The sequence below is a fragment of the Paroedura picta genome, chromosome 3 (genome assembly GCF_049243985.1).
Source record: "Paroedura picta isolate Pp20150507F chromosome 3, Ppicta_v3.0, whole genome shotgun sequence".
Lineage (NCBI taxonomy): Eukaryota > Metazoa > Chordata > Lepidosauria > Squamata > Gekkonidae > Paroedura > Paroedura picta.
The window spans coordinates 147525622-147552413 of record NC_135371.1 but is presented as its reverse complement, the minus strand read 5'-3'; the positions used below and the strand labels follow the sequence as shown (position 1 = coordinate 147552413).

The 26792-nt window shown below is 45.9% G+C and overlaps 3 protein-coding genes across 8 annotated transcripts in view; all 3 read left to right on the top strand.

The window, feature by feature from the left end:
* The window catches only part of TIMELESS (timeless circadian regulator), a 45828-nt gene extending 39633 nt beyond the window's left edge, over positions 1-6195 (top strand). The window contains exons 28-30 of the mRNA XM_077328582.1: positions 757-802; positions 1793-1872; positions 5294-6195. Coding sequence (XP_077184697.1) covers positions 757-802; positions 1793-1872; positions 5294-5367 — 200 coding nt within the window. The 3' untranslated portion in view covers positions 5368-6195. The remainder of the gene's footprint in view (positions 1-756; positions 803-1792; positions 1873-5293) is intronic.
* Positions 6196-10688: 4493 nt separating this feature from the next.
* Positions 10689-14129, top strand: APOF (apolipoprotein F). 3 transcript variants are annotated; one of them, XM_077328579.1, is made up of 2 exons: positions 10689-10868; positions 12933-14129. In XM_077328579.1, the coding sequence occupies exons 1-2, from the start codon at positions 10704-10706 to the stop codon at positions 13998-14000; spliced, it is 1233 nt and encodes a 410-aa protein (XP_077184694.1). In that variant the 5' UTR covers positions 10689-10703; the 3' UTR covers positions 14001-14129. The 3 variants fall into 3 exon arrangements, with proteins under 3 accessions (XP_077184694.1, XP_077184695.1, XP_077184696.1); XM_077328580.1 differs by having other exon boundaries at positions 10755-10872; XM_077328581.1 differs by having other exon boundaries at positions 10804-10938.
* A 3400-nt stretch (positions 14130-17529) lies between these two features.
* The window catches only part of STAT2 (signal transducer and activator of transcription 2), a 33191-nt gene continuing 23928 nt past the window's right edge, over positions 17530-26792 (top strand). Inside the window, exons 1-6 of one of the 4 annotated variants that reach the window (XM_077328576.1) lie at positions 17550-17682; positions 21132-21291; positions 21610-21696; positions 21975-22175; positions 23975-24134; positions 26072-26170. In XM_077328576.1, coding sequence (XP_077184691.1) covers positions 22045-22175; positions 23975-24134; positions 26072-26170 — 390 coding nt within the window. In that variant the 5' untranslated portion in view covers positions 17550-17682; positions 21132-21291; positions 21610-21696; positions 21975-22044. Of the gene's footprint in view, positions 17683-21131; positions 21292-21609; positions 21697-21974; positions 22176-23974; positions 24135-26071; positions 26171-26792 lie in introns of all 4 variants that reach the window. The other 3 variants (XM_077328578.1, XM_077328575.1, XM_077328577.1) reach the window with 3 other exon arrangements.

Below are 26792 nucleotides of genomic sequence, written 5' to 3'. Positions count from 1 at the left end.
TTCTGAGAACACTGGGAGAAAAAAGAGTCCTATGAAATTCCTTTTCTTTGAATTTAGTGAAACGGGTTTCAGATAAGGTTTTACTCTGTTCACGTGTATAGCATGAACATGTCTGAGGATTTTTTCTCAGGTTTTGGAGAGTGCTTCAGAATTTTTGGAAATCTTACATTTTTCAGCTCATTTCTCTGTCAGAAAATTACATGAGCATTAATAATAACTTGGAGGCTTTCAGGTACATTTTGGCCAGAACTTCAGAGGCACTCCAATCCCTCCCCCGCAACACCAAGAATACAGGTCATCACTGCTCCGGACATAGTGTTGCATCTATACCTTGGGGCTAATAGCCATTGATGGACATCTGCTCCATATTTTTATTTAATCCCCAGTCGAAGCTATGCTTGTAGCCACCGCCACTTCCTTTGGCAGTCAATTCCACATGTTAATTAATCTTTGGGTGAAGCAGTCCTTCCTTTAATCTGTTCTAAACCTACTGCTCATCAATTTTATTGAGTGCCCACAACTTCTTGTGAGAAAGGGAGAAAAGTACTTCTTTCTTTACCTTATCTACCCCATGCATAATTTTGTAAACCTGCGGGTCTGGGATGCTCTGACCCCTTTTCTAGACCTCTCTTTGTTTGAATTGGTGTGGAATGCTAGGCTAACGAATGCATCTGGGAACGAGCTTTCCTCCACCACACTGTAGTTCTGTGCAAACTATCTTGCGGTGAATGTAAAAACTGTCCTTTTTTGTTTCAGAGGAGGTTCTTGAGACAGAGGGACCAAGGAGCCTGAGACCAGAAAAGTAAGAATGAAGGATCACATCCATAAGGGGATGGTGGTGGTGGGGCTGGAGGAGAATCACAGATTGATCAGGGAATGCTTAGAGCAGTGTTCCTCAGAGGAAGACGATTTCAGTAGCTATGGCAAACGTGTTAGAATTTCCTAAAATACAGCTTTTATTCTGGCTCAGCTGTACTGGTATCCAGTCAGATCAGAGATGTTGTAATTGGCTTAAGTAATACCCCCAAAATACCAGTAAGGTATTTCCCATGTATTTTTCCAGCTTGGTTTAGCTGAATACACACTCCTGGTCTAAAACAATGAAGTGCTAGAAGCTGTGGTTTCTGGATGCATTCATGCTATCAGTGTTTTTTTAAGAAAAAGAATAAAACGTTGATTTCCTACTGCAAGAAAGTACATAATAGAAAACTCTGAGACAATTTAATTGACACAGCAAAGAGCAAAAAACTAATTCCAATTCTGGAAACTACTATCAAATTGCTCCCCTAAAGTAGTTTCTCCTGTGACATCCTGTATTCCATCAAACAGGTGGACCACATTTTTCCAGGAAATGTATGATGATCCAGCACAAAACCCTTTTCAATTTGAAATTGGGTACATGGGAAAATGGCCTCCAGTTGCTTTGGGGGGGGGGGTAAAATCCTATATTAACCAACTGAAGAATGCCCCTGGACAAGATGGAATCACCCCAGAGTTATCAAAAGCTAACAAGGACCGGTGGGCAGCCTTTTTAGCTCCTTGATTTACCTTCTTTGTTGATGAAGTGATTATCGCAACCTTCTGCCCTCCCCTATTTTATGCTTGCAACAACAACCTTGTGGCATGAGTTAGGCCAAGAGGTTGAACCAGCGTCAGAGCAGGAATTTGAACCCAGTGGGCCCAGGTCCCAATCCAGCACTCTAACTGCTGTCCCAGGACAGCTCACTTCCTTTGGAGTCCACAAGTGGTGAAAGCATCCCACAGCTCCCCATCTTCCTGTTTTTCTGCTCAGGGAGGAGTCTGTGCAGCTCCCACTGGGACCCAAGAGGACCCGTTTGATCTGCAATGATGAGCACGAGAGTGACAGCCAAGGTATCAGTATCTTCTGCAGTCCTGCAAGTTCCGTGTGTGCGTGTTTGGATGGGGAGTTGCAGCTGTGTGCCCAGAATGAATAGCTAGTGTGCTACGAGGTATAAATGTTGCACCCAAGGTTTATGGATGTACTTTCCCCCCTCGTGTAAGCCACATGGCGTACGCCTGCAGTATTTCTGCACTGGCCTTTAATACAGTCCTGTTTTCTTCAAAGTCATGGAAGAGGGACTTCCGGTGCTCTTTGCAACCAATGCAGTTTTCTTACATACTTATTGCAGATTCTGCAACATAAAATAAAAAGGTCTGGTTTGGATATAAAGAGTAATGAAGTTTTCCCCCGTTCTCCTCCTGAAATGGAAACTGGCTGACCCACAAATGCCGGACCCTGGCAAAATGGAAATGTCTACCTAATTGGAGAGATGGTAGTGAAAGGAAAATGTAAAGCTTTGCCAGCCAATTGTCAGTATAATTGCATTTGAGGTTAAACGGTCACTGCAAATCATGTTTGTAAAAAGAAACATTCTGGAAACTCTGAAAGGCAATGGTTGCGAAACAGCATTGTCCAGATTCTCATGAAAAAACTGAATGAACAAATGGAAGAAAGCACGGAAGAAAGCTTGGGTTCATCTTTGGTCTTCTGTTTAAGTCCCACGTTGGCTGGACTCAAAAAGAACTTTCTAGTTTCTGAAGACTGGTGCTCTTCCCCCACTGTACATGCAGTTTTCCCACCAAAACCGTCACACATCTTGAGGAAGAGGCACCATTTCGCTTAGTTCTCTTTTTGCTGCTGAGGGGGGAGAGGACTTTGGTCTTTATTTTCTCCTCCTTCTTTGTTTTGTGTTTGCTGTTCTCTTTGCTAAGGGTGGCTCCAGAGTTGCTCTTTAGTATGCCAAAGGCAGGCTGAAAATGGGTGAACAAGTGCTCTGTGTGATTTGTCTGGGGGACTTGCACAACACAAATCATCTCTCAAATGTGGAGGATGAAAAGACTTATAATGGCGAAGAGAGTTCCTATCAGTTGGTATCTTATATAACCTAACCTTGAGAAAGTTGTCATGTCCCATATAAACCTCAGGGTCCAAAAAGGACATTCTGTGGGTCAGTTGCACATGAAAATGTTATAGTCATGTGCAGTGTTGAGCCATTAAAAAAAAAAAAACCTCAGCTTATATGGGCTCCTCAAAAATAAAAAAGGGTCATCTATAACGTTTGAACCAGAATATGCCCTTGAATGCCAGATTCCTTTCATTATTAAAGATAAAAGAATTCTCAAAATGAATCATTTATTTATTTATTTTAGATTTTTATGCCACCCTCCCATATGGCTCAGGGTGGTTCACATAAAACATTGCAGGGGTAACATAGAACAGTCTAAACATATAACACAGCCATAAAATAACATATCCTTATCCATTGTTGTTCCTCTATATATTTATGAAACAGCCTAGGGGGTGGGACGTGTCCGGCTGTCCAAGTTGGAATAGGGCCAATCCGGGTGCAACCAGCTTTGCCCTGAATGGCCCTGCCCCTGCAGCTCCTGCCCTCCGTCCCTGGACTCTAGCCTCTTTGCTCTCAGATGCCTCCGTGCCTGGAGCCAGCAGCAGGTGAAGAGGGCCCTGGGCAAAGGGTCGTGGTAAAAGGCCTTCTAACGGGCCTGCTGACAAGGGCCTCCTGGCCTGCTGACTGCTCGTTAAGGACTGCTAAGGAGGTGACTAGCTGCCTGCTAAGGATCTCTGTCCTGGCCCTGCTAACGAGCTGCCCAGCCCCCACCCGCCCCACTTGATCTGGCTGGGAGCTGCCACTCAAGGCCACCTTAAGCTGCCTGGCCAGGAGCCAGGGGAGGGAACCCTTTCAGGGCCCGTTGTTAGGAACAGGCTTTGAAGCTAGTCAACAATAATTCATCAGTGATCTAAATTGACAGAATTTCAATGGCTTTTATTAACGATATTATAATAAGAACGACAACTTAAACAAAACCCCCAGGGAGGTCAGGCTGGTTCAGATCATGGAGGGGGAGGGTCTGGGGGGGGCGTGGATGTTGTTGGTTGGACTCAACCAAATGCCTGGTGGAGGAGCTCCCTTTTGCAGGCCCTGCTCATCACCTGCGAGCACTGCCCTCACTGCTGCACCAGCAACTTCACATTTATTGTTCTGTTTGCTCTAGTCTCTATTTACCAATGGTTTATTTGCAGTAGTTTACACTCCGGACGTTTTTTGGCATTAGAGGTCTCCATGCCCTGAGGCCTCGGCCAGTGTGTTTCACCACAGGACAGCAAGATTTTGCATCCCTTTCCAGATTTGCCCAAACATCTGGGCCTCTAGTTTCAGACTAAATGGCTTCTCTGTAGCTCAACTCTTCTCAGGTCTTCCTAGGTTGACAGGAGTGCCTCAGAACAGCCTTCCAAGAGGGCCAAAACAAAGTCTAAGCATCTAGGCAAGACTCCGGCTCCAACTCAACCATTCCTCAGCCAATCGCATTAGAAGAGGAAGAAGAAGAAGAGTGGGTTCCTATATGCCACTTTTCTCTGCCCGAAGGAGTCTCAAAGCGGCTTACAATCGCCTTCCCTTTCCTCTCCCCACAACAGACACCCTGTGAGGGTGGTGGGGCTGAGAGAGCCCTGATTTCACTGCTCGGTCAGAACAGCTTTATCAGTGCTGTGGCCGGCCCAAGGTCACCCAACTGGCTGCCTATGGGGGAGTGGGGAATCAAGCCCGGCTTGCCAGATTAGAAGTCCGTGCTCCTAACCACTATACCAAGCTGGCTCTTGGAGGAGGATCCTCTTGCCCTGATGTGAGCTCTCTGGCATCTTTCTTGTGGGGTTTCTAGCAGTTCATAGGAACTGAGTGAAAATGACCCCTCTCTCTCCTGGCATGCACTTTTCTAATCTTTGGAAGCTAGAAGTTCTTTCTGAGGCTGGCCTGAATATGCACAGTCCCAATGTGTACCTGTCTGGAAGATTCAAAAATCAGAGTCCAGTAGCACCTTTAAGACCAACAAAGATTTATTCAGGGCATGAGCTTTTGAGTGCAAGCACTCCTCCTCCTTACATGACTGTGGGAATATATAGCAAAAATTAATTCTGTTAAATTAGTAAACTGTGTCACACATCCAAATACGGAAGACAACTTGAACAACAGTTGCAGGTAAGTGAAACCCTGTTTTATGGTTTGCAATAACAATGTAATGTAATTTGGCAGAGATGAACCTCAGTGCTAGTTTGCCCATCCAGTTTCACACTGTGTTTTCCTTAACCTCCAGGTTTTCCCTAGACCTGAATGTTTTCTATTTGTTTTTGTTAACTTTCCTGTCCCTTGTAGTTATGGCCTTGGAATGAGCAACAGCACACATTTACAGGTTGGTGGTTGGTGCCAAGTGCTCTATGCCCCCTTGGATACATTTTTCTCTCTCTTTGGCTACACAGGCTCCAGTGAGGAGGATGGGCCACGTCCTGCTGGCAAGAGAAAATGCCTGCGCATTGAGGAAGAGGAAGATTAATGGAGCAGAGCCTTCACTGGGCCCTGGAAGCTGATTACACCCACACAATCCCAGCCTCTAGGGAGAACAATCGGACTCTTGATACAAAACAAAACAGGACAAGTGGGCCAAGTGGTTTAAAAATGCTGGAAGAACATGTGAAAATAAGAATCCGGTTTGTTTTCAGGGTACTGTGCTGTACGTTGTATTGCAGGTTTGAACTTTATCCATATTTGTAGGCTAACCAATTTTTATTTGCCCCAGACTGACAGTGCCTAGTGTCTGTGCCACGTCGTCCTTGCTGACTGTGTTCCTAGGCCAAAACAGGCTCTTTGTACCCTAAGGCTCTGCCTTCCTCATCTCCCCTTTCCGTGGGCCTTCTTGGTATTGTCCCTTTCCTTTTCACGTGTTGCCTTACAATGTTTGTAGACAAAATATCCTGTGTTTGTCATTTGTGTTTTATCCTGTCCCCCATTTAGTGTCTTGTGCTAGAGCTGAATGGCAAGGAGCCACACCCACAAGTTGCAGCACCGTAGAGATGAAGAGGCATTGCCTGTGCTTTCCTTTGCACTTAGATAACCACCCCCTGCATGAGATGTCCACTGCTTACACCTGTTTGTCTGCTGCCTTGTTTTTCAGCTGTTGACTTTTATTGCTTGGGTCATGCATTGTCAGGGAAGAATGACAGTAAACCTCCCACTGATTTCCCAGGTGCCTTACTTTTGCCTGTCCAGGGATCTCTTTCATGTTATCCAGGGACTGCTTCTGTGAATTTCTTGTGGGTATTTTTTAATATTTAAGTCTTAAAATCTTTGGAATAATTCTGAAGAAATAAAATGCTTTGAAGGATTTTCTGTCTTGTCCCGCTTACCTATTCAAGGGATTCTGGGAAGGAGGCAATAGGTGAGGAACTCATAGAGTTTCTTAATTCAGTTAGGAACAGAATACCGGCATGTAACATAGCTCTGTACTGAGCAGAGTTCCTACAGAAGAGCCAGGTACATTGGAAGAAGGCTTCTTAGGCTCGGGCAGGGGTAGTCAACCTGTGGCCCTCCAGATGTTCATGGACTACAATTCCCATGAGCCCCTGCCAGCAGCTGGCAGGGGCTCATGGGAATTGTAGTCCATGAACATCTGGAGGGCCACAGGTTGACTACCCCTGGGCTAGAGTACCTTCCTCCAGAATTGGAGGAACTTACAATATATATATGTGGTTTCAATCTCTTTTTAGTTACTTTTCAGGACCTCCTTAACATCATACGTAAGTAGCCCTACCTAATCCAAATACGTTTTATCTGTAAGCGAAATGGGGTATTTTAACTTACCCAGCTTAAATTCGCAGGTCTATTTGAACATCAGCACAGTCCTTGCCATGGTTCTAGAGAGGTGCTTGCCAGCCTGAACAGATAATATTGAACCGGATAGGTCTGGGGAGGATTGGTCATTCAGGCCACTGGGGAAATTCCCAGTGGGCCGAAAGCCTGTGGGCTACCTTGCCTCTGGGGTGGCCTTGTGAGAAGTGAGCAGGACCTATTACAGGATGGCCCCCATGAAGGGGTTTGGAGCTGCTGCCACTGCAAGCTGACAGCCCCTGCCCTGCACTAAGCAGACAGGTAGGATCAGTCATGGGCAGTGCCCCCCCCCACACCCTTTGCACAATGTAAGTGGGCATGAATAAGGCAGAAGCCATGGTCATCCCACTCCATCCTTTCCCCTCTGTTGGGGAGGCAAGGAAATGGGCAACCCCCTGCCTTGGGGGTTGGGGCCGACTGGGGGCCATGCCCTTTCCAGAGCCGGGGTTTTGATTTGTTTTGCCTGTCTGCTCCTAGAGAGACCCATAGTTTGACTCTGCAAGGCAGCTTCATGTGTTCAAGATGCAGCACTCCAGGACCTTCCAATGCAAAGCTTCACTGTATATAAGTACATATTGGTGAGAAGATATACAGCCTTTGGGTGTGCCGTAGAAATTTCATAGACATGCCTCACTGTATTTCTTGGGCCTTTTGGCCGCACTGTAGTTTTCCTCTATCCCGTGAACAAATATTTTGTATAGGCTCTGCCAATCGAGGCAGTGGGCTTTAGTTACCAAAGCGCATGTTGCAATAAATCTGTTGAAGGTCCCAGAGACCTTTCCTTGTCTTCGATGAAACTGCCTCGTTCGGCTCCCTCTTTAGAACCGGCTGTCCTTAGGAGTTGCTTCTCTTGCCAGGGTTCACTTTGCTTAGACCTCTTCATCAGTGGGAAGCAAAGAACACTTGCCCCCATCTGCCCTCCCTAATTTGCCTATTAGCTAGCAGTGGCAAAGTAGGGAAAAGTGTTGTCAAAGTTGCATCTGACTTCTGGCAGTCCCTTGCGAGGTTTTCGAGACACGAGTCAAACCGAGGTGGTTTGCCATTGCCAGCCTTGGCATAGCAACCCTGGGCTTCCTGGTGGTCTCCTGTCCAAATACCAACCAGGTCCAACCTGCTGAGATCGAATGAGGTCAGGCTATTCTGGGCCACCCACATCAGGGCAGAAAGGAAACCTGACTAGTCGAACCTGGTTAATAGACTCGTCATCTATTCAAAAATCAAATTATTAGGCGGTAGCAAGGAGGGTATCTTCAATCAAAGGTAGACAACGGCAGACCCTCCCAGAAGCTTTACAGAGTACCAAGCTGGATGTGGGAGTCCATTGCAGTTGCTCGGGGGAGGAGCTGCCCACCTTATCTGTGCTTGATTTGGGTCGGGCATCCTCTTGAGCTCTGTGTCCATTTGCAATAGAAAACTAGTAAGGAAAGTGAGGCTGGGCTCAGTTAGGAGAGGACAGCTTACATGTCCTCCAGAAAGGGTGGTAGGGCAAGACGTAGCAAGCTCCTAAATGCAGGGTTCTTGTATGACCCTGGCACCTGGAGAACGAGCATTCCTTCCTCCTCCTCCTCCCATCAGATGACTCTTCTGTGCAATTAAAGGGAAATCATGTCCATTCACACCAGAAAGTTTCTGTCTTCATTGAATATTTGACAGTGGTGAAATAAAGCAGTGGCAAATGGGCGAATTGATCAGCTTTCCAATCTTCACGTTAACTGTTGGAAACCCCAGGCCATTGACTGCAGTTGTGCGAAGGGGAGCAACCAAACAGCAACTCTTGGCCTCCCCTGCCCTTTTAATTTATTATTATAGTAAAGGTAAAGGTATCCCCTGTGCAAGCACCGAGTCATGTCTGACCCTTGGGGTGACGCCCTCCAGTATTTTCATGGCAGACTCAATACAGGGTAAACTACAAGTACAACGATATAGGCTAGATATCAGGAAAAAAAATTTCACAGTCAGAGTAGTTCAGCAGTGGAATAGGCTTCCTAAGGAGGTGGTGAGCTCCCCCTCACTGGCAGTCTTCAAGCAAAGGTTGGATGCACACTTTTCTTGGATGCTTTGGGCTGATCCTGCGTTGAGCAGGGGGTTGGACTAGATGGCCTGTATGGCCCCTTCCAACTCTATGATTCTATGATTCTAGGGTAGCCTTGCCATTCCCTTTCCCAGTCATTACCGTTTACCCCCCAGCAAGCTGGGTACTCATTTTACCAGCCTCTGAAGGATGGAAGGCTGAGTCAACCTTGAGCTGCTGCTGGGATCGAACTCCCAGCCTCACGGACAGACAGCTTCAGACAGCATTTCTGCTGCTTAGCACTCTGCGCCATTATTGTTTATTTATAGCCCACCGTTCTCACTGAGATTCAAGGTAGATTGCAAAATATGAAGAGCAATCAAAGAACGAACACAGTAAACAGTGCTGGAGAATTTCGGTTACAGAATAGGAAAACAATCCAAACAAATAAATGTCTGAGTTATAATGTGGGACTCTGACTTGCTATTCAGGATGGGTGGGCTCCAAAAATTATAATGAAGAAATTAAAAAATGGTTGTAAAGATATAGGGCATTGCAGTAGAAACGGAGGTGGTCAAATTATAATATTCCTAAGAGAAGCAATCTGATTTATTCCATTATACTATAGTTCTAATCTCTTGGTAAAATGCATTCTACAAAACAATGGAAGGGTTGGAGACTCCTTCAGACAGATTTCCAGATAAAAGGCTGTTTTGTCTTCTCTTCATCAATTTGTACCAAGTCTTCTTAAGCGAAGCATTTCAAGCATTTTTGTCAATGTAATGGGACTGAAGCCTTAGACTTTATATCAGGAATAATCCTACCGTTCTTAAACAGATTAACGTTTATCTACAGTTGTACTGTTATTTCGTAGAAACTCTGAAAGAACATTTGTCTATATTAAATCATGCTTTGTAACACTTGGGAAGTGCTGTAGCACCCTCACCAAATAGATAAAGGTAAAGGTAAAGGTATCCCCTGTGCAAGCACCAGGTCATGTCTGACCCTTGGGGTGACGCCCTCTAGCGTTTTCATGGCAGACTCAATACGGGGTGGTTTGCCAGTGCCTTCTCCAGTCATCACCGTTTACCCCCCAGCAAGCTGGGTACTCATTTTACCGACCTCGGAAGGATGGAAGGCTGAGTCAACCTTGAGCTGGCTGCTGGGATTGAACTCCCAGCCTCATGGGCAGACAGCTTCAAACAGCATTTCTGCTGCCTTACCTCCCTGCGCCACAAGAGGCTCCACCAAATAGATATCTACATAAAAAAGGTAAAGGTAAAGGTATCCCCTGTGCAAGCACCGAGTCATGTCTGACCCTTGGGGTGACGCCCTCCAGCGTTTTCATGGCAGACTCAATACAGGGTGGTTTGCCAGTGCCTTCCCCAGTCATTACCGTTTACCCCCCAGCAAGCTGGGTACTCATTTTACCGACCTCGGAAGGATGGAAGGCTGAGTCAACCTTGAGCCGGCTGCTGGGATTGAACTCCCAGCCTCATGGGCAAAGCTTTCAGGCGGCTGCCTTACCACTCTGCGCCACAAGAGGCTCTTAGATATCTACATGCTTATGTTCAAAATATAGCTCCCAATGAATACTGATTCTGCCTGCAAACAGTGTTGCAATTTCCTTCAAGACCTCGGCCTTCCTAACCCACATAGCCTCTGTTTTGGCATGTTTCTGTTCAACTGATTAATTCTTAGCCTTTGGCTCAGGACCTCTACAATGTCCTCAAGTGATACAGAGGATAGAGATATATTGCTAAGTGTCATCTGTATATTGAGGACAACTTACTCCAAAAACAGGAATGATTTCCCCTAAGGGCTTTCTTCAATGACTTAGTGTCTCTGAATTCCCTGGTTTCGCATTGCCCTTTTAAAAATACTCTACCTTGCTTCCTTCACTGCAAAAGATGTACCATTCTCAGGAAGTCCTAGACAAGGTTAGCGGCTGAGTCAAATAGAGAGCAACTACAAAAAAAGACCCTGGGAGGCTTATGAGGGAGGAAGGTTATGTGAAAATCCAGGCCAGAATTTGTCAGCAAAGCTGGATGTTGCAATTACATCGGCTGATAAGGCTGACTAGTCAGAATATATATGCAAGCGACAAAGGGTGCTTAGCGCTTGTCCTGAGGCTTTATGCGCTTGCACCTTCTCTCCAAGTAGGTAAGCTGCCCTGTCCTGCAGGGGGGCTGGAGGGACAGGGAAACAAGGGCGAAACTTCAGATACAGGTAAAGGTGTTTGGGAGGGGCGGTAGAGGAGGATTATCTGCAAACAGTTGCAAGTTAGCATGATGCATTTCTTTTTAGCCGGTGCCAGATACACAGCCTTCTAGACCAGAGGTCTTTGGGTAACCAGTTTTGCTGGCCCCAGGCTCTTGTGACTTGGCCGTTTGATTACTCGTTATAGCAGGGGTGGCATTCTGGGGGCCTGATTTGGTCCCAATAGATTGGGCATCAGAAAAAAGGAATCAGATCTCATTGTAAACTTCTGGTTCCAAAGAAGCTTCAGATTCACTGTATTTTGTTAAAATAGCACCAGCAGCTTCATGTGGGACTCTGACCTGCCTGGCATGCAGCTTCTGGTATGCAATATTGATCTCTTTTAGCGCTTCTCATTTGTTTCTCTCCCATCACCTGTTCAACTCTCAAATCTAGGGTTTGTGCTACCCACAGTTTGTCCATATGTTCGCTTTTTACCCCTCAGTTCTTTGTGAATGTACAGTTTACGCTGGGAAAGACCCTCCGAATCATTCTTTGGCAGGATCAGAAGGAGCTCCAGGCTGCTGTTTGAAACCGAACTGTAATCTGGCTGGCAGATTTGCTGCACAGTGACAGGCTACAGCTATTGCCTGCCAACAGATCTTTCCATCAACAGGCATCCTCGGGGCTAGTGTCAGGGCTCCCCACGTCTGTCCAAACACTGCATGTAACAGGGAAGGGAAGCTAATCTTTAAAGACAGATTCAAAACCTGTTTCCTTTCACCCTCCTTTAACCTTCCTCCCAGGATCAGTGGGGAGGGAGCCCCATTTTGATCAGTAAAACTAAGCCGAGGTTGAAAGGTTAATCCCTTCCCTGCAGTGATCAGGGTTGAGCATGCATATCGTTTGCCTTTATGGATGGATGGAAAACCCACACTTTGAGGCCCTGATCCATGCGTGACATTTTCCCCCTTGAGCGATCTAGAAGGTGGAGCACAAAAAGCCACCTGGGAAGGTGGGACGAACTACAGCAGCCTTTCAAGAGCCCTCTTACAGGAGAAAAGCTAGTGCAAACTTGCCTTTAGAAAAACACATGGGTCACTTAGACATAGATTGTTTGTCCCTGTTTGGGTGCTCTTGGGAAGTGGTTTTTTTCCTCCTTCGCTACAGCATTGTGGTGCTTCTGTGTACTTCCTGAGCTTTCCCCATCATTCTGGCAATTTTCTCCTGACTTGTTTCCCTGCAATTGTTGGGAAACTATTGCAGCAAAGCTGGAGTGGCACCATGTGGATGAGATGGTTGGTCACAGTTCAGATCTTCCCACCCACATCTGCACTGTTTCTTCTGCCTCAGGCTCCCATGAGTTATTCTTTCTCTGTCCCTGGAAAGCTTTCATGGTTGTTTCGAATTGGCAATTGAATTTCATTTAGTGTTATAACAATCTGTCAGATTCTCTGCTACTTCAGCCCAGCCACAGCATCACAGGACGCTGGCAGCTGTTCCAGGCCCAGCAGCTGTGAAAGAGGACTCTGACAGCCACTTGGGCCACACCGCTGAAGCAGAGGACGCTAGTAGGCGCTGCAGAGCTGGTTCCTGTGCTGGAGGGGGCCAGCTGTGGCAGCAGAGACTGCTGGTCCAAGAGTAGGTGGTGTGGCCAGGAACTGCACAAGACTTGGTAGGGGGGGCATGGGATTCTTCCCCCCACAGGTCTCTCATCCCTCAACCCATGAGCCATAAAGAAAAAAATCAGGGGTGGTAAATTTGCAGGATTATACCTCCCCCCCTGCAAGTTTTGCAGCTTTTCACTTGTTTGCTGTCTGTAGCCATGTAGATTCTGTTTAGCTTCCACGGTGAATTGCTGCTGACAAAATTTAAATTATTTTTTTCTCACTGGACAATTCCATATTTCCACTTTGGTGTTAGTCCAACTAGGCTCGATGCGGCAAAGAAGACTGCAGCTATCTCAGAAAACAGATTTCGTCTAATCCACTGCTCTTTCTGATAATGTTTCTTTGTATCAATAGAACCAAGCAAAACCCCCTAACATGTACCAGCCACTGATTGCCTTTATTTTGGGGGCGCTTCTGCTGCCTCAAGGATTGGATGGGCACTCACGGTACCCGGCTAACCCACCAGGAAGCACTTCCAGGACTAACTGGTCCCCAGCTATCTCCAGGGATGCCCCAGGCCCTTCACTACTAAGTTCCAAATCCTTCCCCCAAAAGGGTGTTTTCTGTGCGGACCTGATGCCTGATGCCCTGGAAAATTTTGCTGCCATACCCCAGCTGTCCCAGATCTTCATTCAAACTGCCCTGGCACTAGCTCTACAAGGCGGAGGCTGCACTCAGCATGCAGATATCTTGGTGCGGCATCTCCGTAAGGAGCTGGGGGAAGCAGATGCAAATATTCTGTTGGCTGTGATGACAAGATCTCTGGGAACAAATTCTGGTCAGAGCAAAAGCAGTGCTGCCCTGGAGTTCAACCTGGACCAGCTGGCACATATGCAAGTGGAGCAATGCAGAGGTCTGAGGCCCATTGAAGGGTTTGTCCTGCACGGCAAGGTGCACGGTGACTACAGAGGGTTTTTGGCAGCTTCTGCAGCTTGTCATCTGCAAAAAAAACGATGTGCCGGTGTGGCCTCCAATGGTACAGGTTTCTATCAAGTGGTGGAGCGAGATGGCAGCTACTTCCTTCCACACCATGGTGCCCGTTCCTGGCTACATCGTTGTCAGATGGTGGCAAGAAGCAGACGTTCTGCCCCAGAGAACTGTGCTGGTGAGAAGGAACAAAAGGTACATGCTGTTGTGGAATGGATACCTTTGGTCAGCACCTATTACAACTTTGGTACCAGCATCTACTATGCGACCCAGAACTGCACCAGTCTGGCCAAGGAACGTGCTCTGGAGGGTGCTATGGATCTGGGCTATGATCTAGTGGCAGCTATGACAGGAGGGGCAAGTAGTATTCTTATTTCCGCAGGGCTAAAGCCTGTGGTAAAAGCTGGTGTGCGTACCTCTATCAGCTATTTCTATCCAGAAGAAGAGCTTGCGCCCATCCCAACCAACTACTCTGGCCCAGTAAATATCATCTAGCTGGCTTATCTTTTTACCCCCCTGATCGCATCTCTCTCTCTTTAGATGTTTGCTATGTGTTCATATTTGATGTTTTAAAAACATGTATGATAGGAGGAAATAAAGGACCCTTGTTTGCTCTTTTGACAAGTGTGTAGGTTCCAACTTCATGGAAAACCCATCACACATATTCTGCCTTCTTACTAACCAGGCTTTCTCAACTTTTTTACCGTTGAGAAACCCCTGTAAATTCTTCAGGCTTTGAGAAATCCCAGAAGTGGTGCAATTATGAAGAACATATTTGGGAAGCATAGCTGTGCACACACACACACACACCCCTTCCCCTTCCCACCCCCTCCAGGCCCATCGCTGGTCATTTTGGGAAGTGGGGGAGGTCAACGTGACCATATATAGTCATATCACCCAATCAATGTTTAATAAATTTTAAATATATATAAAAATTGACTCCCACCATTCTGGAAACCCTTCCAGGGCCATCCAGTGACCCCAGGGTTTCACAAAACCTTGACCGAGGAAGCCTGCTACTAACTATGCAGTCCACAGGTTTGGGAGCAGAAATCTGTTGTCCTATAAGATAACTTCATTTCCCCCTTCTGTAGACTTGGTTCCTCTTTAACTCATCCTAACTATTACATTCTCCTTGCATGTCTCACTTGTCCATGAGATTATGTTTGTTCTATTTAGTATAGACAAAGGCTGATACTATTTAGTATCTACCTCTTCCCATAAGCAACCAAATATTGGGGCAAGACAGTTAGAAAACAGCAGCTGGGAAGCGGAGAGTGAAAAGAGTAAGTCTGATTGTGTGAAACTGGAGAAATGCTGTTTAGAGCTCGAATGCATACCTTAAATCTGGCTTCCTCAACATTTTAACCAAGGAGAAACCCCTGAAACCTTCTTCAGGCTTTGAGAAACCCCAGAAGTGGCAGGATCACACAAAATAAGGTTGCGGAGCTTGGCCATTTTGGGAGGGGGTGGGTCATATCATAATATTTTTTTAACAAATTTTTAAAATATATAAAAATTAATTAACTCACACCAATTCACGAAACCCTGCCCGGGCCACGAAACCCTGGTTGAGAAGCCTGCCTTAAATCAATGGGTCTCTTTTTTCAATATTTTGTAATATCGTGAACCAGAAGTAACATTGATCAAGATTTCTTTTAATCTACAGAAAGTTCATAAAGAGAAGTTCACTATTACAAAAAAAAAACCTCGCTATTCTGTAGTAAGATTATTTCAGGTTATTGTCTTATGCTTGTGTATTATACTTGTGTACTCCAGCATGGTGCTGTGTTAGTCTGTTGCAGCAAAAACAGAACGGAGCCTTGCGGCACTTTTAAAGGCAATCAGAGTTGCCATAGTATAATTTCTAGAGCGCCTTTCATGACACAGTCATCTGACAATCAGCACTGGGCAATGAAAGCTTGCCCTTCAATAAATCTCACATTTTTATCCCACTTTTCTTCCAAAGAACTCAGGCTAGCATGCATGGTTTCATTGCCTCCATTTTGTCCTCACAACAGCCCTGCAGAGTAGGTTAGGCTGACAAGGGAATAGCTGGCCCAAGGTGAGCAAGCAATGGGCTTCCTGGCTGAGTGAGATCTTACTTGAAGTCTTCCAAGGCCTGTGCCAACCTAACCATTGCATAACACTGTCTCAAATGCTATTTTTTGTCATTCAAGTAGAATTACTACTTTTTGTAATTGTTGGCTCCCCCTTGCATGCTAGAATGATTACTTGAACCGTTTATATATTTTAATTTATTATCGAATTTATATACCACTGCTCTCAATTTGTCTAGTGGTGGTTTACAATAAAACAATAAAATACAATATACCACCTAAATAAAACCCTTAACACATTAAAAGATGGTGTTCTAAACTCCCACCAACTGGCATGTGCCCTCCTTAATCTAATGGAAAGTGTTCACATATTAGGGCTGTCAGTTATGGGCTAGGAAACCTCCGGAGATCTGGGGGGTTGGGGTGGGACCTGCGCAGGATAGAATGGCAGAGCGCTCAAAGCACCCACTTTCTTCAGGGGCATTGATCTCTGTTGTCCAGATAACCAGGGCTGGTTTTAGTGGGTATATTTTGTGCATAAAAGTAGCAATAGCAATTGCAATAAAAACAGCAGAGTTAATATTTAGAAGAAGAAGAAGAAGAAGAGTTGGTTCTTATATGCCGCTTTTCCCTACCCGAAGGAGGCTCAAAGCGGCTTACAGTCGCCTTCACATTCCTCTCCCCACAACAGACACCCTGTGGGGTGGGTGAGGCTGAGAGAGCCCTGATATCACTGCTCGTTCAGAACAATTTTATCAGTGCCGTGGCGAGCCCAAGGTCACCCAGCTGGATGCATGTGGGGGAGCGCAGAATCGAACCCGGCATGCCAGATTAGAAGTCCGCACTCCTAACCACTACACCAAACTGGCTCATTTAAATGATGAGACCAGACAAGGCAGCATTAAAGTATAAACAAGTCTATTTTACTAGAACTATCCGGGTAGCAAAAACTGGGGAGATAAAACAAGAAAAATGCGTTGCTTGCTACAGCTCATTCCGGGAGCCTCTGCACCTAAGCGGTTCCATGGTGAAGGTTTGAAAAGGATCTCCCCTCTCTGCCCCCAAACAGTTCAGAGAACGAAGGCAGGAAGGGAATTGCTTCTCTTCCGGTCACTTTCGCTCGCGTGTAAACAGAAGGCAGTCCACCGAGAAAAGCAACATCTACGTATCAGTAAGCAAAATCACATGACTACGCCGGCTTGCCTCCCCTGGCGACGAGTGTCAATCAACAGTTAGCCCTTTCTCTGGCAGTCTGTGGCTGACTTGCTAAAAGACAAAACAGAACGATACATAGAACTTAGTTTCCATAACGATTTTCATACAGCATAAATATGTAACATAGGTGCAACTGTAGGTGCATTAAACTGTAACATAGGTGCAACTATAACAATACGAACAGGTCCAGAGCAGAACACATGGCTGGATTTTTTAGGAGGGAGGGAGCACGGACTGTAATTCTGGGGAACTGCTAGGTCCCACCTGGAGGCTGGCAACCCCTACCACACGTTCTTTAACGAGGCGTGGACTTATCATAAAGCAGAAGGGGAGTTGCAGAGTGGACTGAGCCACATCAAACCGCCTGCAGGTGAAGGTGACATCGTTCAAGGCTGCCCTGCATTAAGAAAATCAGAGTCCAGTAGCACCTTTAAGACCAACAAAGATCTATCTGCATTAAGAAGCCTAGGATAAAGCATGATGAAGAGCCACGCCAGACGGCCCCCTTCATTTCTCCACGGAAGAGCATTAGAAAAGTGCTTCTTCGCCACCTACCGACGCCTCAGATCTCCTGCGCGCCCAATCTGCGTGAACGGTCCCTTTAAGGCCACCATAAACCAGCCTCAATTCTCAGCCAATCACATTTCCCGTCTTCCGAGACGCAACGAGGCCCCACCTCCACAGCTGACATCATTCCCGGGAAATCGAAATCGTCCGGCGTAGAACAGGCTGTTCCTCTCATGGACTCGACTCCCTCCGTTGCTGAACGCCGGCCAAGACTTCTCGCCCAATCAAGCGAGGAGTGGGCGGAGTAAGGACTAATCTGTGGGCGGGGGATCTCGGAATCGCAACTGGCTGGAGGGGAGCGCGTTCGCTGCTGCTGGATAGCGCTTTCTGCAGCGGTAGGACAATTTATGGGGGCTATAGGTTGGGCTGCCCGGAGACTGAGCAGGGATGGGAGGGACGCATAGGGGTGGTTTCTGGACAATATCAGAGAGGAAGCTTGCAACTCGGGAAGTGGATCTATCTGCAGGGTTGTGAAGGTTGGGTGGGTACCCAGTTGCTGTAGGTTCCACAGACTAGAGGCAGGAGTTGAACTTCGGGAGGGGAGGGGGTCAGAGCGCCTAGTTGAGAAGTTGGTGACCTGGGAACGGGCTCAAAAACTTAGATTTTCAGATACTCTACTAGAAAAATGTCAATACTTGCACCTTTTTCCAGTACAGATATTAGACCGCACGGTATTCTACTTCATTAGCAAAATGGCTTCTGGAACTTTGTCTGGTCAAGGTAACTAACTGTACTCAGGAAATCAAATCACTCCACAATGCACGTATGCCTTGTTTTGCCTTATAAAGCCAGTATTTGCAATGGGTTCTGGATCTTAAAAGAGAGAGCGTCAGAGAACTCATATTTCCCTGTTTAAAGTTCCACATCTGTTATTTATTTATTTATTTATTGGTGCCTTTCTGAGTCATTGCACGGAGTGTGCCCTTTTTGTCTTGTTGGCATTTTTAGACTTTGCTTTTATTCACTTTGAAAATCTACATGCCACTTGCTCTAGGGCGTCTCATGAAGCTGAATATAAATAAACATAATAAAGACAGCAACAATACAATGATCGATGGAACTATAAATACATGCCAAGAGTCCACCAGGTGCATATAAATGGCCTGAAACAACATTCAGTAGCGTAAAGTGTTATCATAAAGCAATCTATAGCAATAGTTTTGAAAAGATGGAGCCTTTCAGTTGTGTTAGGTTTACTTGTTCAGCTTAGGTAGATTTTGACTTGGTAGCAAAAACAAGGTAAGGTAGGTCAGTGTTCCCCAACCCCCGGTCCAGGGACCGGTACTGGTCCATGGATCAGTCAGTACCGGGCCGCGGCTCCTCTTCATCCTCCTCTCCGGCTGCTGCCTTGGGGGTTGCCCTGCCACTCTGCCGCCGGCTCACCTTTGGTGCTCTCCAGCAGCTGCCATGACTGGGGCTCCCCCTCAGTGTGGCACTGTGCAGCTGCTGCTGGCAGCGTTCCCCAGTGGGCAGCGGGAAGTCAGGGGCGCCAGCGGGAAAGCAAGTGGATCAGGGGCTCAGGTGGCGGCAGCGACATCCCTCAGCAAAAGACTACCCCCCCTTCCCGGGCCTCAGTAAAATTGTCAAGTGTTGACTGGTCCTCGGTGATAAAAAGATTGGGGACCACTGAGGTAGGTGACAGGTGAACCTCAAATTTGAGGACATTCCAGAGGAGGTGGGAAAAGCCTTATCTCTGGATGCTACCTGCCATCTCTACTGACAAGAATAAATAAGACTTTTAGGTTAGGATCTGAGAAACCGAGGTTCAGATCCACATTCTGCAGTGTAGACTTGCTGGGTGGCTTTTGGCCAGCTATACACTCTGATTCTAACCTACCTCATAGGGCTGTTGTGAGGACAGAATGGAGGGCAGAGGATGCAGAAGGTCGCTTTGGGTCCTCACTGGAGGGAAAAGTGATGTATAAACGAAGTCAATAAATAAGTGGATTCTGATTTCTGTGAGATATGGTTGCTTAGGACAGCAAGATGAGAATCTATATATTTTATTAAACACTGTCCTTGATTCCTTGACTGAAGTCCAAGATGAGGCTATCTGTGAAGAATCACAGAGCATCTTGCCCTCTGACCTTCTTGTTCTTCTGTGGTGATTTTCATAAAATGGAAGTCCTTTAGTAATGCCGTTTTACTTGAATTGCAGGACTAGATGTAGGTACTTAGCCCTACAGAGAACCTCTTTTCTACTTGTGCAAATGAATCGCTACTTTGTCTGGGAAGTCTGCTTGGTTTCATAAATACCCTTGATGTCTCCGTATTGTTTGGGTCTGGTTCTGCTTTTCTGTTCTTGGTTTCACATGCCTCTTTGCCAGTTTCATAATTGCCTGAAGACTGAAACAATAAGCCAAGAAGAAATCGGTCATGCTTGCCAAGGCTGAGCTGTAGTGTTTCTGGTTTCTTCTGTGTTTATTTTAGTCATTTTTCTTGTTTTCCCCCCCGGATCACTTTATTAAGCAGGAGAACAGTATGCTATGGGGAGAGGGGTACGCCCTACCTCCAGCCATTTTCTGGAAAAAAATTACTTTAAAACTGTTTTTTGTCCTGTTAGAGAAATCCAACCCGGAGCTCTTCCCCCAATGGGGTAAGCTCTGGTGTTTTTTTCCAGAGGAAAGACAGCAGGGGAAGAAAAGGGTTCCCTGCTCTTCTCATGTGCCATCCTCTTAGATAAAGCAATAAGATAAAGGTAAAGGTATCCCCTGTGCAAGTACCGGGTCATGTCTGACTCTTGGGGTGACGCCCTCTAGCGTTTTCATGGCAGGCCTCATAAACTTTCCCCTTTTTCCTCTTTTCATATTTAAATATACTTGAAACACTTATATGGCAAGTTGTATATTGATAAAAGGTAAAGGTACCCCCTTGGGGTGATGCCCTCCAGCGTTTTCTTGGCAGACTCAATACAGGGTGGTTTGCCAGTGCTTTCCCCAGTCATTACCGTTTGCCCCCCAGCAAGCTGGGTACTCATTTTACCGACCTTGGAAGGATGGAAGGCTGAGTCAACCCTGAGCCGGCTGCTGGGATCAAACTCCCAGCCTCATGGGCAGAGTTTTCAGACTGCATGTCTGCTGCATTACCACTCTGCGCCACAAGAGGCTCTTTAGATAAAGCAATATTGGTAGCAAAATCAGAAGTGAATGCTCAGAACTACCTGTGAAAAACAGCTTTGTGTGAAATTTAAGGCCTGAGAAGCTGTTATTCATGGATATCGGTTCAGTTTAAATGAAATACTGACTGCATGCAGTCACACAATTAAGATTTTCTTCTTGTCATATCACACCTTTGTCCCTTATGTGGACTACATGTACTTGTACTGAGGAGCGTAGTAAAGAAAGGACTGAGGCAAATCCTCTAGTGCTGGTGGCCCCGGGGGAGATGAAGAAAAGACAGGCCTTTGTCTGAGTCCCAGCTCTTGTGGGAGGGGCAGAAATCATTTGTTGGCCTCCCAGACCTTGTAGTTGGTTGAAGGATTACAGGGGCATAGAAGATGGAATGCACTTGAGGGGGTTAATGTCTCACAGCGCCCCCCCTAGCTCTTAAAGGATAAATTAATTATTCAAAATATACAAACATGATTTTTAAAGAATGATTTTACATTTCAGCTGTAGTCAGTTTCTCTTTTAGTAATAGGATAGGATGATGATGATTTAAAATGAAATTTGAGCACTTGATCTCTTAAAATTGAATTTATGTCCTTTCTGTGAAAGTTAATGGAAGTTTGTTGGCTGGTCACATAGTGCAGTATTTACAGAGATCACCCTCATTCCTGTTTTAGGCCTAGAAACGACTGGCTAATGATGCCCAAATTGTGAGAGAAATTCTAAATGTATTCAGTGGGTCTTCCTCCCAGGAAATATTTTTTATGTTTGAAGCCTGCTGATATCAAACAGCGTCTCATGGAAAACAGTGACCTGACCAGTAACTCCCACCAGCCTGTGAGTTTAAGTTACTTGTTTTTGAATGGGATGACAAAGGGGCAGGCAGGCCTGGCTAAAACAAAAAGCAACAATGAGGAAAAAGAAGCATTTTGTGTAGTTGAATCTAACCAATGCCCATCTGCAAAATCCCATAATAGCTGCACGTCTTAAAAGCAATCAGTAGATGGGAAACGAAGGCCAGGAAGACACAGATGAGAGAATTGATTTATGATTGAAGCTGATTCATCGTGTCTGCTTCAGAATGTCATTGAGCTCAGAGGAACTTTTCTTTAGCATCATGGGGTTAGCTAATCTGTCACTTTTCTTTCTCTTTAGAAGCTTCTTTAGGAAGTATGCTGAGTGACCTTGGGCCAGTCTGAACCAAGCTGTGGTTGTGAGGATAAAGGGGGTGGGGATTCAAATGTAAGTCCTTTTGGGCCCCCATGGGGGAGGAAGGGGAGGAATTAAATGAGGTAAAATAAATTAAATTTTACAGCCTTTCAAAAATATATGTCTTGTTTAGTCTTTCATAAAATTATGAGCACCATCTTTTCCAGCATGTGGATACTTCCTCAAACAGACATAAGTTTGTTTTTCTAACATTCCTTTAATATGGAATATTATTGTGACCAGGTGTGTTGCATTCTCCATGTAGCTTGGAGCTGTCTAAACCGTCTGTCTCATCACTTGGTTTCCTGCAGAAGGGCCCATTGCCGTCCCCTGATGCTCTGATTTTCTTCTGAAGTGGGGAGTCCAGTATCATCCCCCAACATGGCACAGTGGCAGCAGATCCGGATGCTGGACAATGTTTATCGGGAGCAGGTGCACCGCCTCTACTCAGAGGGTTTCCTGCCAATGGAAGTGCGGGAATACCTAGCCTACTGGATTGAAGAGCAGAACTGGTAATGCCACTTGGCCATTGTTGGAAAAGGCAGCAAGGAGGAGAGAAATAACTTACTCCCTTTCTTTTCTATGTCTCCTGTTTGGGGTTCATTTGCTCTTGAGAGATACATATGTTGAACATGTCTTCTGTGCCTGGGCAGATGCCGGTAGAGTCTGTAGGGAGAAACCTAGAGCAGCATGATCAGGATGCCAGGAGCCCTTAACTGGCAGGGGGAAAGGATGGAACTAGTAAGAAGATTCCTGGATATTAGAAATTGAAGTCAGTGCTACAGTGTGTATGGAGGTGGGCAGATTCTTCAGTTGGACAAGGACGTCTCTTGGCTGCAGCTACTTAAGTGTGTTGGGGATAGAAGTTAGTATAAGAATGACCTCTTTTAAGAGGTGGATCCATAGTGGTTATGGAGCCCCATTGGGTTTTATTTCTCAAGAGGAAAGAAAGCTCATATGGAAAGAGACATCCCCATAGATACAGTCCAAGATATCTAGATGCACTTACGGAGGGGAAGGCATTTTTGCATCCAGAAATGAATCTAGAAAAGAATCTGCATATTTTAGCAGAATATATTAATTTTTGGTCTGGCAAACTGTGTCATGATTAGGACTCAGGGCCTGATTACTGGTGACATACTTCCCCCTGTCCTCTGAGTCAATGTGATCCTCATGCAATTGCAGATTCTCTCCTGGTAATTTATTTCCCAGGATTTGGGGGCTCAATTCTGATCAGGATTGTGGTGCATGAGGGGGAAAGGACTACCATCTGTCTCCCATGCCATTTTCATAGCCTATGGGGGCTGTTATTTGTTTCATTGCAGATTTCCCCGGGGGCTGTTTCAGGTCAAGAAAATTGGGGCGGGGGGAATAGCTGAAAGGGAGAGGGGGGGAAATCTTGGGATAGTAGTGGATAGCTCAATAAAAGTGTCTGCTTAGTGCGTTACAGCAGTGAAAAAGGCAAATTCTATACTAGGGATTGTTAGGAAAGAGATTGAAAATAAAACGGCTGATATTATAATGTCCCTGTACAAAACTATAGTGCGGCCTCATTAGGAGTGGTGTGTACAGTTCTGGTCATTGTATCTTAAAAAAGAAATTGCAGAGCTGAAAAAAGTACAGAGAATGGCCACAAAGATTGCCCATGAAGAATCTGGTACTTTTCAGTTTAGAAAAGAGATGACTTTTCTTACACAATTATGCATGGAGTGTTGACAAAGAGAACGTTTTCTCCCACTCCCAAAATACTGGAACTCAAGGATGTCTAATGAAGCCGATGGAACTAGATTCGAGGCAGACAAAATACTTCTTTATCCAAAAGCGATTAAAATGTGGAATTCTTTGCCAAGAGGATGTAATGAGGGCCACCGGAATAAACAGCTTTAAAAGGGGGTTAGATAGATCCATGAAGGATAGGTCTGTCAGTGTCTACTAGCCATGGTGATTGTGGGAAGCCTCCACATTTAGAGGTACTGAACCTCTGAGTCCCAGAGCCCAGGGGCAATGTCCGGGGAAGGCCTCAGCCTCTATGCCCTTTTGCTAGATCTCCAGAGGAACTGGCTGGCCACTGTGTGAGACAGGATGCTGGACTAGATGGACCACCAGTCTGATCCAACAGGCCTCTCAGACATGGCTTGGGGACTGTGTGTTCTGAACTTAGGCCCTTAGATGCTAGCTCCATATCCCGTGTTCTGTCTCATAGTATTCCATTCACTTGTGTGGGGATTCCTTTGTCTGATGATATCCATATCCTTGTTTCTTTATGCCCATGCTAAAGCTTAATTCTCTCCTCGCTTCCCATGCATTTCAGGAGCCAGATGGTACAATCTGACTGCTCACAGGCCTGCTGGCTTTTCCAAACCATGCTGGCTCTTCTGGATGAGCAGCTTGGACATCTTGTTTGGCATGCAGAGAACAATTCGAACATGGTCATTAAACATAACCTACGCCGTTCAAAACTTAGCCTACAGGTACAGGGACAGAATTGTGTGTGTGTGGCTGTGGGAGGAAAATTGCAGGGCTAATAGATTATTGGGGCTGTCTGTTGATAAGAGCATGTTTATCTGCTGCTAATTAAAATGTTGCGTTTGACATAAATTTCAGTGCAGCTACTTTTCTAAATCATGCAGGGAATTATAAGTGAACATGCAGTTAATTTAAAAAACCCTAAAGGTAAAGGTAAAGGTATCCCCTGTGCAAGCACTGGGTCATGTCTGACCCTTGGGGTGACACCCTCTAGCGTTTTCTTGGCAGACTCAATATGGGGTGGTTTGCCAGTGCCTTCCCCAGTCATCACCGTTTACCCCCCAGCAAGCTGGGTACTCATTTTACCGACCTCGGAAGGATGGAAGGCTGAGTCAACCTTGAGCCGGCTGCTGGGATTGAACGCCCAGCCTCATGGGCAGAGCTTTCAGACTGCATGTCTGCTGCCTTACCACTCTGCGCCACAAAACCGTACCTGTCATTAAAAGCAAAATACACTTATAATATTTTGTCCATCACTTGTATTCTGCACAAGCCAAAATAACACTAAAGGCTGAACCTATAGGTTTGGGCCCTGGCCCTTTTCCCTAGTTTCTACAGTGTGAGTTTTGTTGCACAGGTGGTGTTCCATTATGGAGTGTGTTCCTCCAGTGCTAGGCACTTTCGAGGCGTCTAGGCTCATTGCAAGATGCTAAGCAGAAAGTTCCTACTGCCACACTCTGCTTTAAGCAGTGTGGAGGGTAAGAGGGCAGGATTGAGGTAGGGAGTGAAGTAACATGTTTTGTAGATTGTGTATGAGCCAGGTTTATTTTTTTCTTGGGGATAGGTATGTTCAGTTCACATCCCGCTTGCCACTTGCAAGCAGAGGGTCCATAGATCACTTATTAATTTGGATATGTGCAGTTATCATGATCAATTTCCCCTTGTATGTTTACACCCTTTTCTTGCAGCCTCTTCCACTGCCCTTCTGTTCACCACTGACTCCTGTTTGAAAAAGGCACAGAGTAAAAAAGAAAAATCCCATACAAGATTTTAAAAATCACATATGACATTTTTGAGTGGAGGTTTACTACTCAGGGGTCCCTTAGTGCAGCTGTTCTCAACCCCCGGGACCGGTACCAGTCCATAGATCAGTCGGTACCAGGCCATGGCTCCTCCTCGTCCTCCTCCCCGGCTGCTGCCTCGGGGGCTGCCCTGCCACTCTGCCACCGGCTCACCTTTGGTGCTCTCCAGTGGCCACCATGGCTGGGGCTGCCTCTTGGCGTGGCACTGCGCAGCTGCTGCTGGCAGCGTCCCCCAGCAGGTGGCGGAAAGTCGGGCACAAGCAGGAAAGCAAGCGGAGCAGGGGCTCAGGCGGTGGCAGCGACGTCCCTCGGTAAAAGACTACCCCCCCCGGGCCTCAGTAAAATTGTCAAGTGTTGACTGGTCCCCAGTGATAAAAAGATTGGGGACCACTGCCTTAGTGCCTTTAGTATGTACCTGTGAACCAGCTAATCTTGCAATGACTTCTTAAATGCATACCACTGATTTCACAGGTGCAAAAAGCAGACCGTGCAGCCTGGCTGAAGGACATTTAAAGGATTGTTTAATTAAGGGGAGTTGGGTCTTGGACTGAGCAAAAACAGCCACCAGTGACAAGACCCTGGCTCTGTGGCATAAGCAGCTATAGTGCGGCTGCAGACATATTTTGGGCTGAGCTGGGATGGACTTCGCCAGGGACCATCAGAGTGGTCTCCTCAGGAATGCGCCTTGCATGTAACAGAGAATATGAGCAATGGAAGTTTACTTGGCAATGGAAGTTTTATTTTGTTCTGTATGCTTTAAATTGTGATTGGTAAGCCACTTGGAGCCAAGAGGAAAGGGGGGATATAAATATTAGAATTAAGTAATTAATGTTGTCATTCTGCTATGCTGTTATTTCCAGGCCAGGTATGAAGAGCACCCAGAAAACCTGGTCATCCTCATTGATGGCTTGTTGAGAGAGGAGAAGGCTATTCTGTCAGCAGCCATGGCTACCTCGCCGGTAAGGGAACAGTGTGGAGTCTAGCCGTCTGCTCCTCCTGCTCCTCATGTTGCAGTAATCCATTGCTCCTTCCTTGTAACACAGGATCTCTTGCTATGGGCCCTTCAGGCTTTCCTCCCAGGCCAAAATATCACTCTTCCAACACAGTATTTATTTTGCCTTTCCTCACTGGATATTGATCACGTAGGTTACTGAATTTTTGTTCAGTAATATTTTTTTTTTAATTTGCATTCTGAGCTTGATATTTAAGTGTTGCTCAAATGAGTGTCATGGTGGGAGGAAGGAAGGCATAGATGAGCGGAGGGGTGGGGCAAGGGAAGCAGAAGGTCTGGGGATCCCTCAGAAGCCCGCCCATCGGGAACTTTATTGAAGATGTTTTCAAACGGAAACTGATGTTCATCATGCCAAGGAGCAGAAAGTTGCCTTTATTTATTGAGCATAGTTGACATTTTCTGGTTTCTGTTGCAAAGAAATCTTGCACGTGAAATTTTTAACCTTAAGTTATATACAAATGATTTTATTTATGCATAGTATATCATTTTGTAAATATTGTATTCTGGTGTTGACTGCCCTGAGCCAACTGGGAAGGGTGGGCTATAAAAATAAAGCATTAGATGGTGGT

Excerpts from the sequence above, each read along its gene's own strand:
- APOF (XM_077328579.1), top strand. The coding sequence starts at position 10,704 with ATGAGGGAGGAAGGTTATGTGAAAATCCAGGCCAGAATTTGTCAGCAA. Across the intron at positions 10,869-12,932 it reads CGCTTGCACCTTCTCTCCAA|AACCAAGCAAAACCCCCTAA; the intron begins GTAGGTAAGCTG and ends TTGTATCAATAG.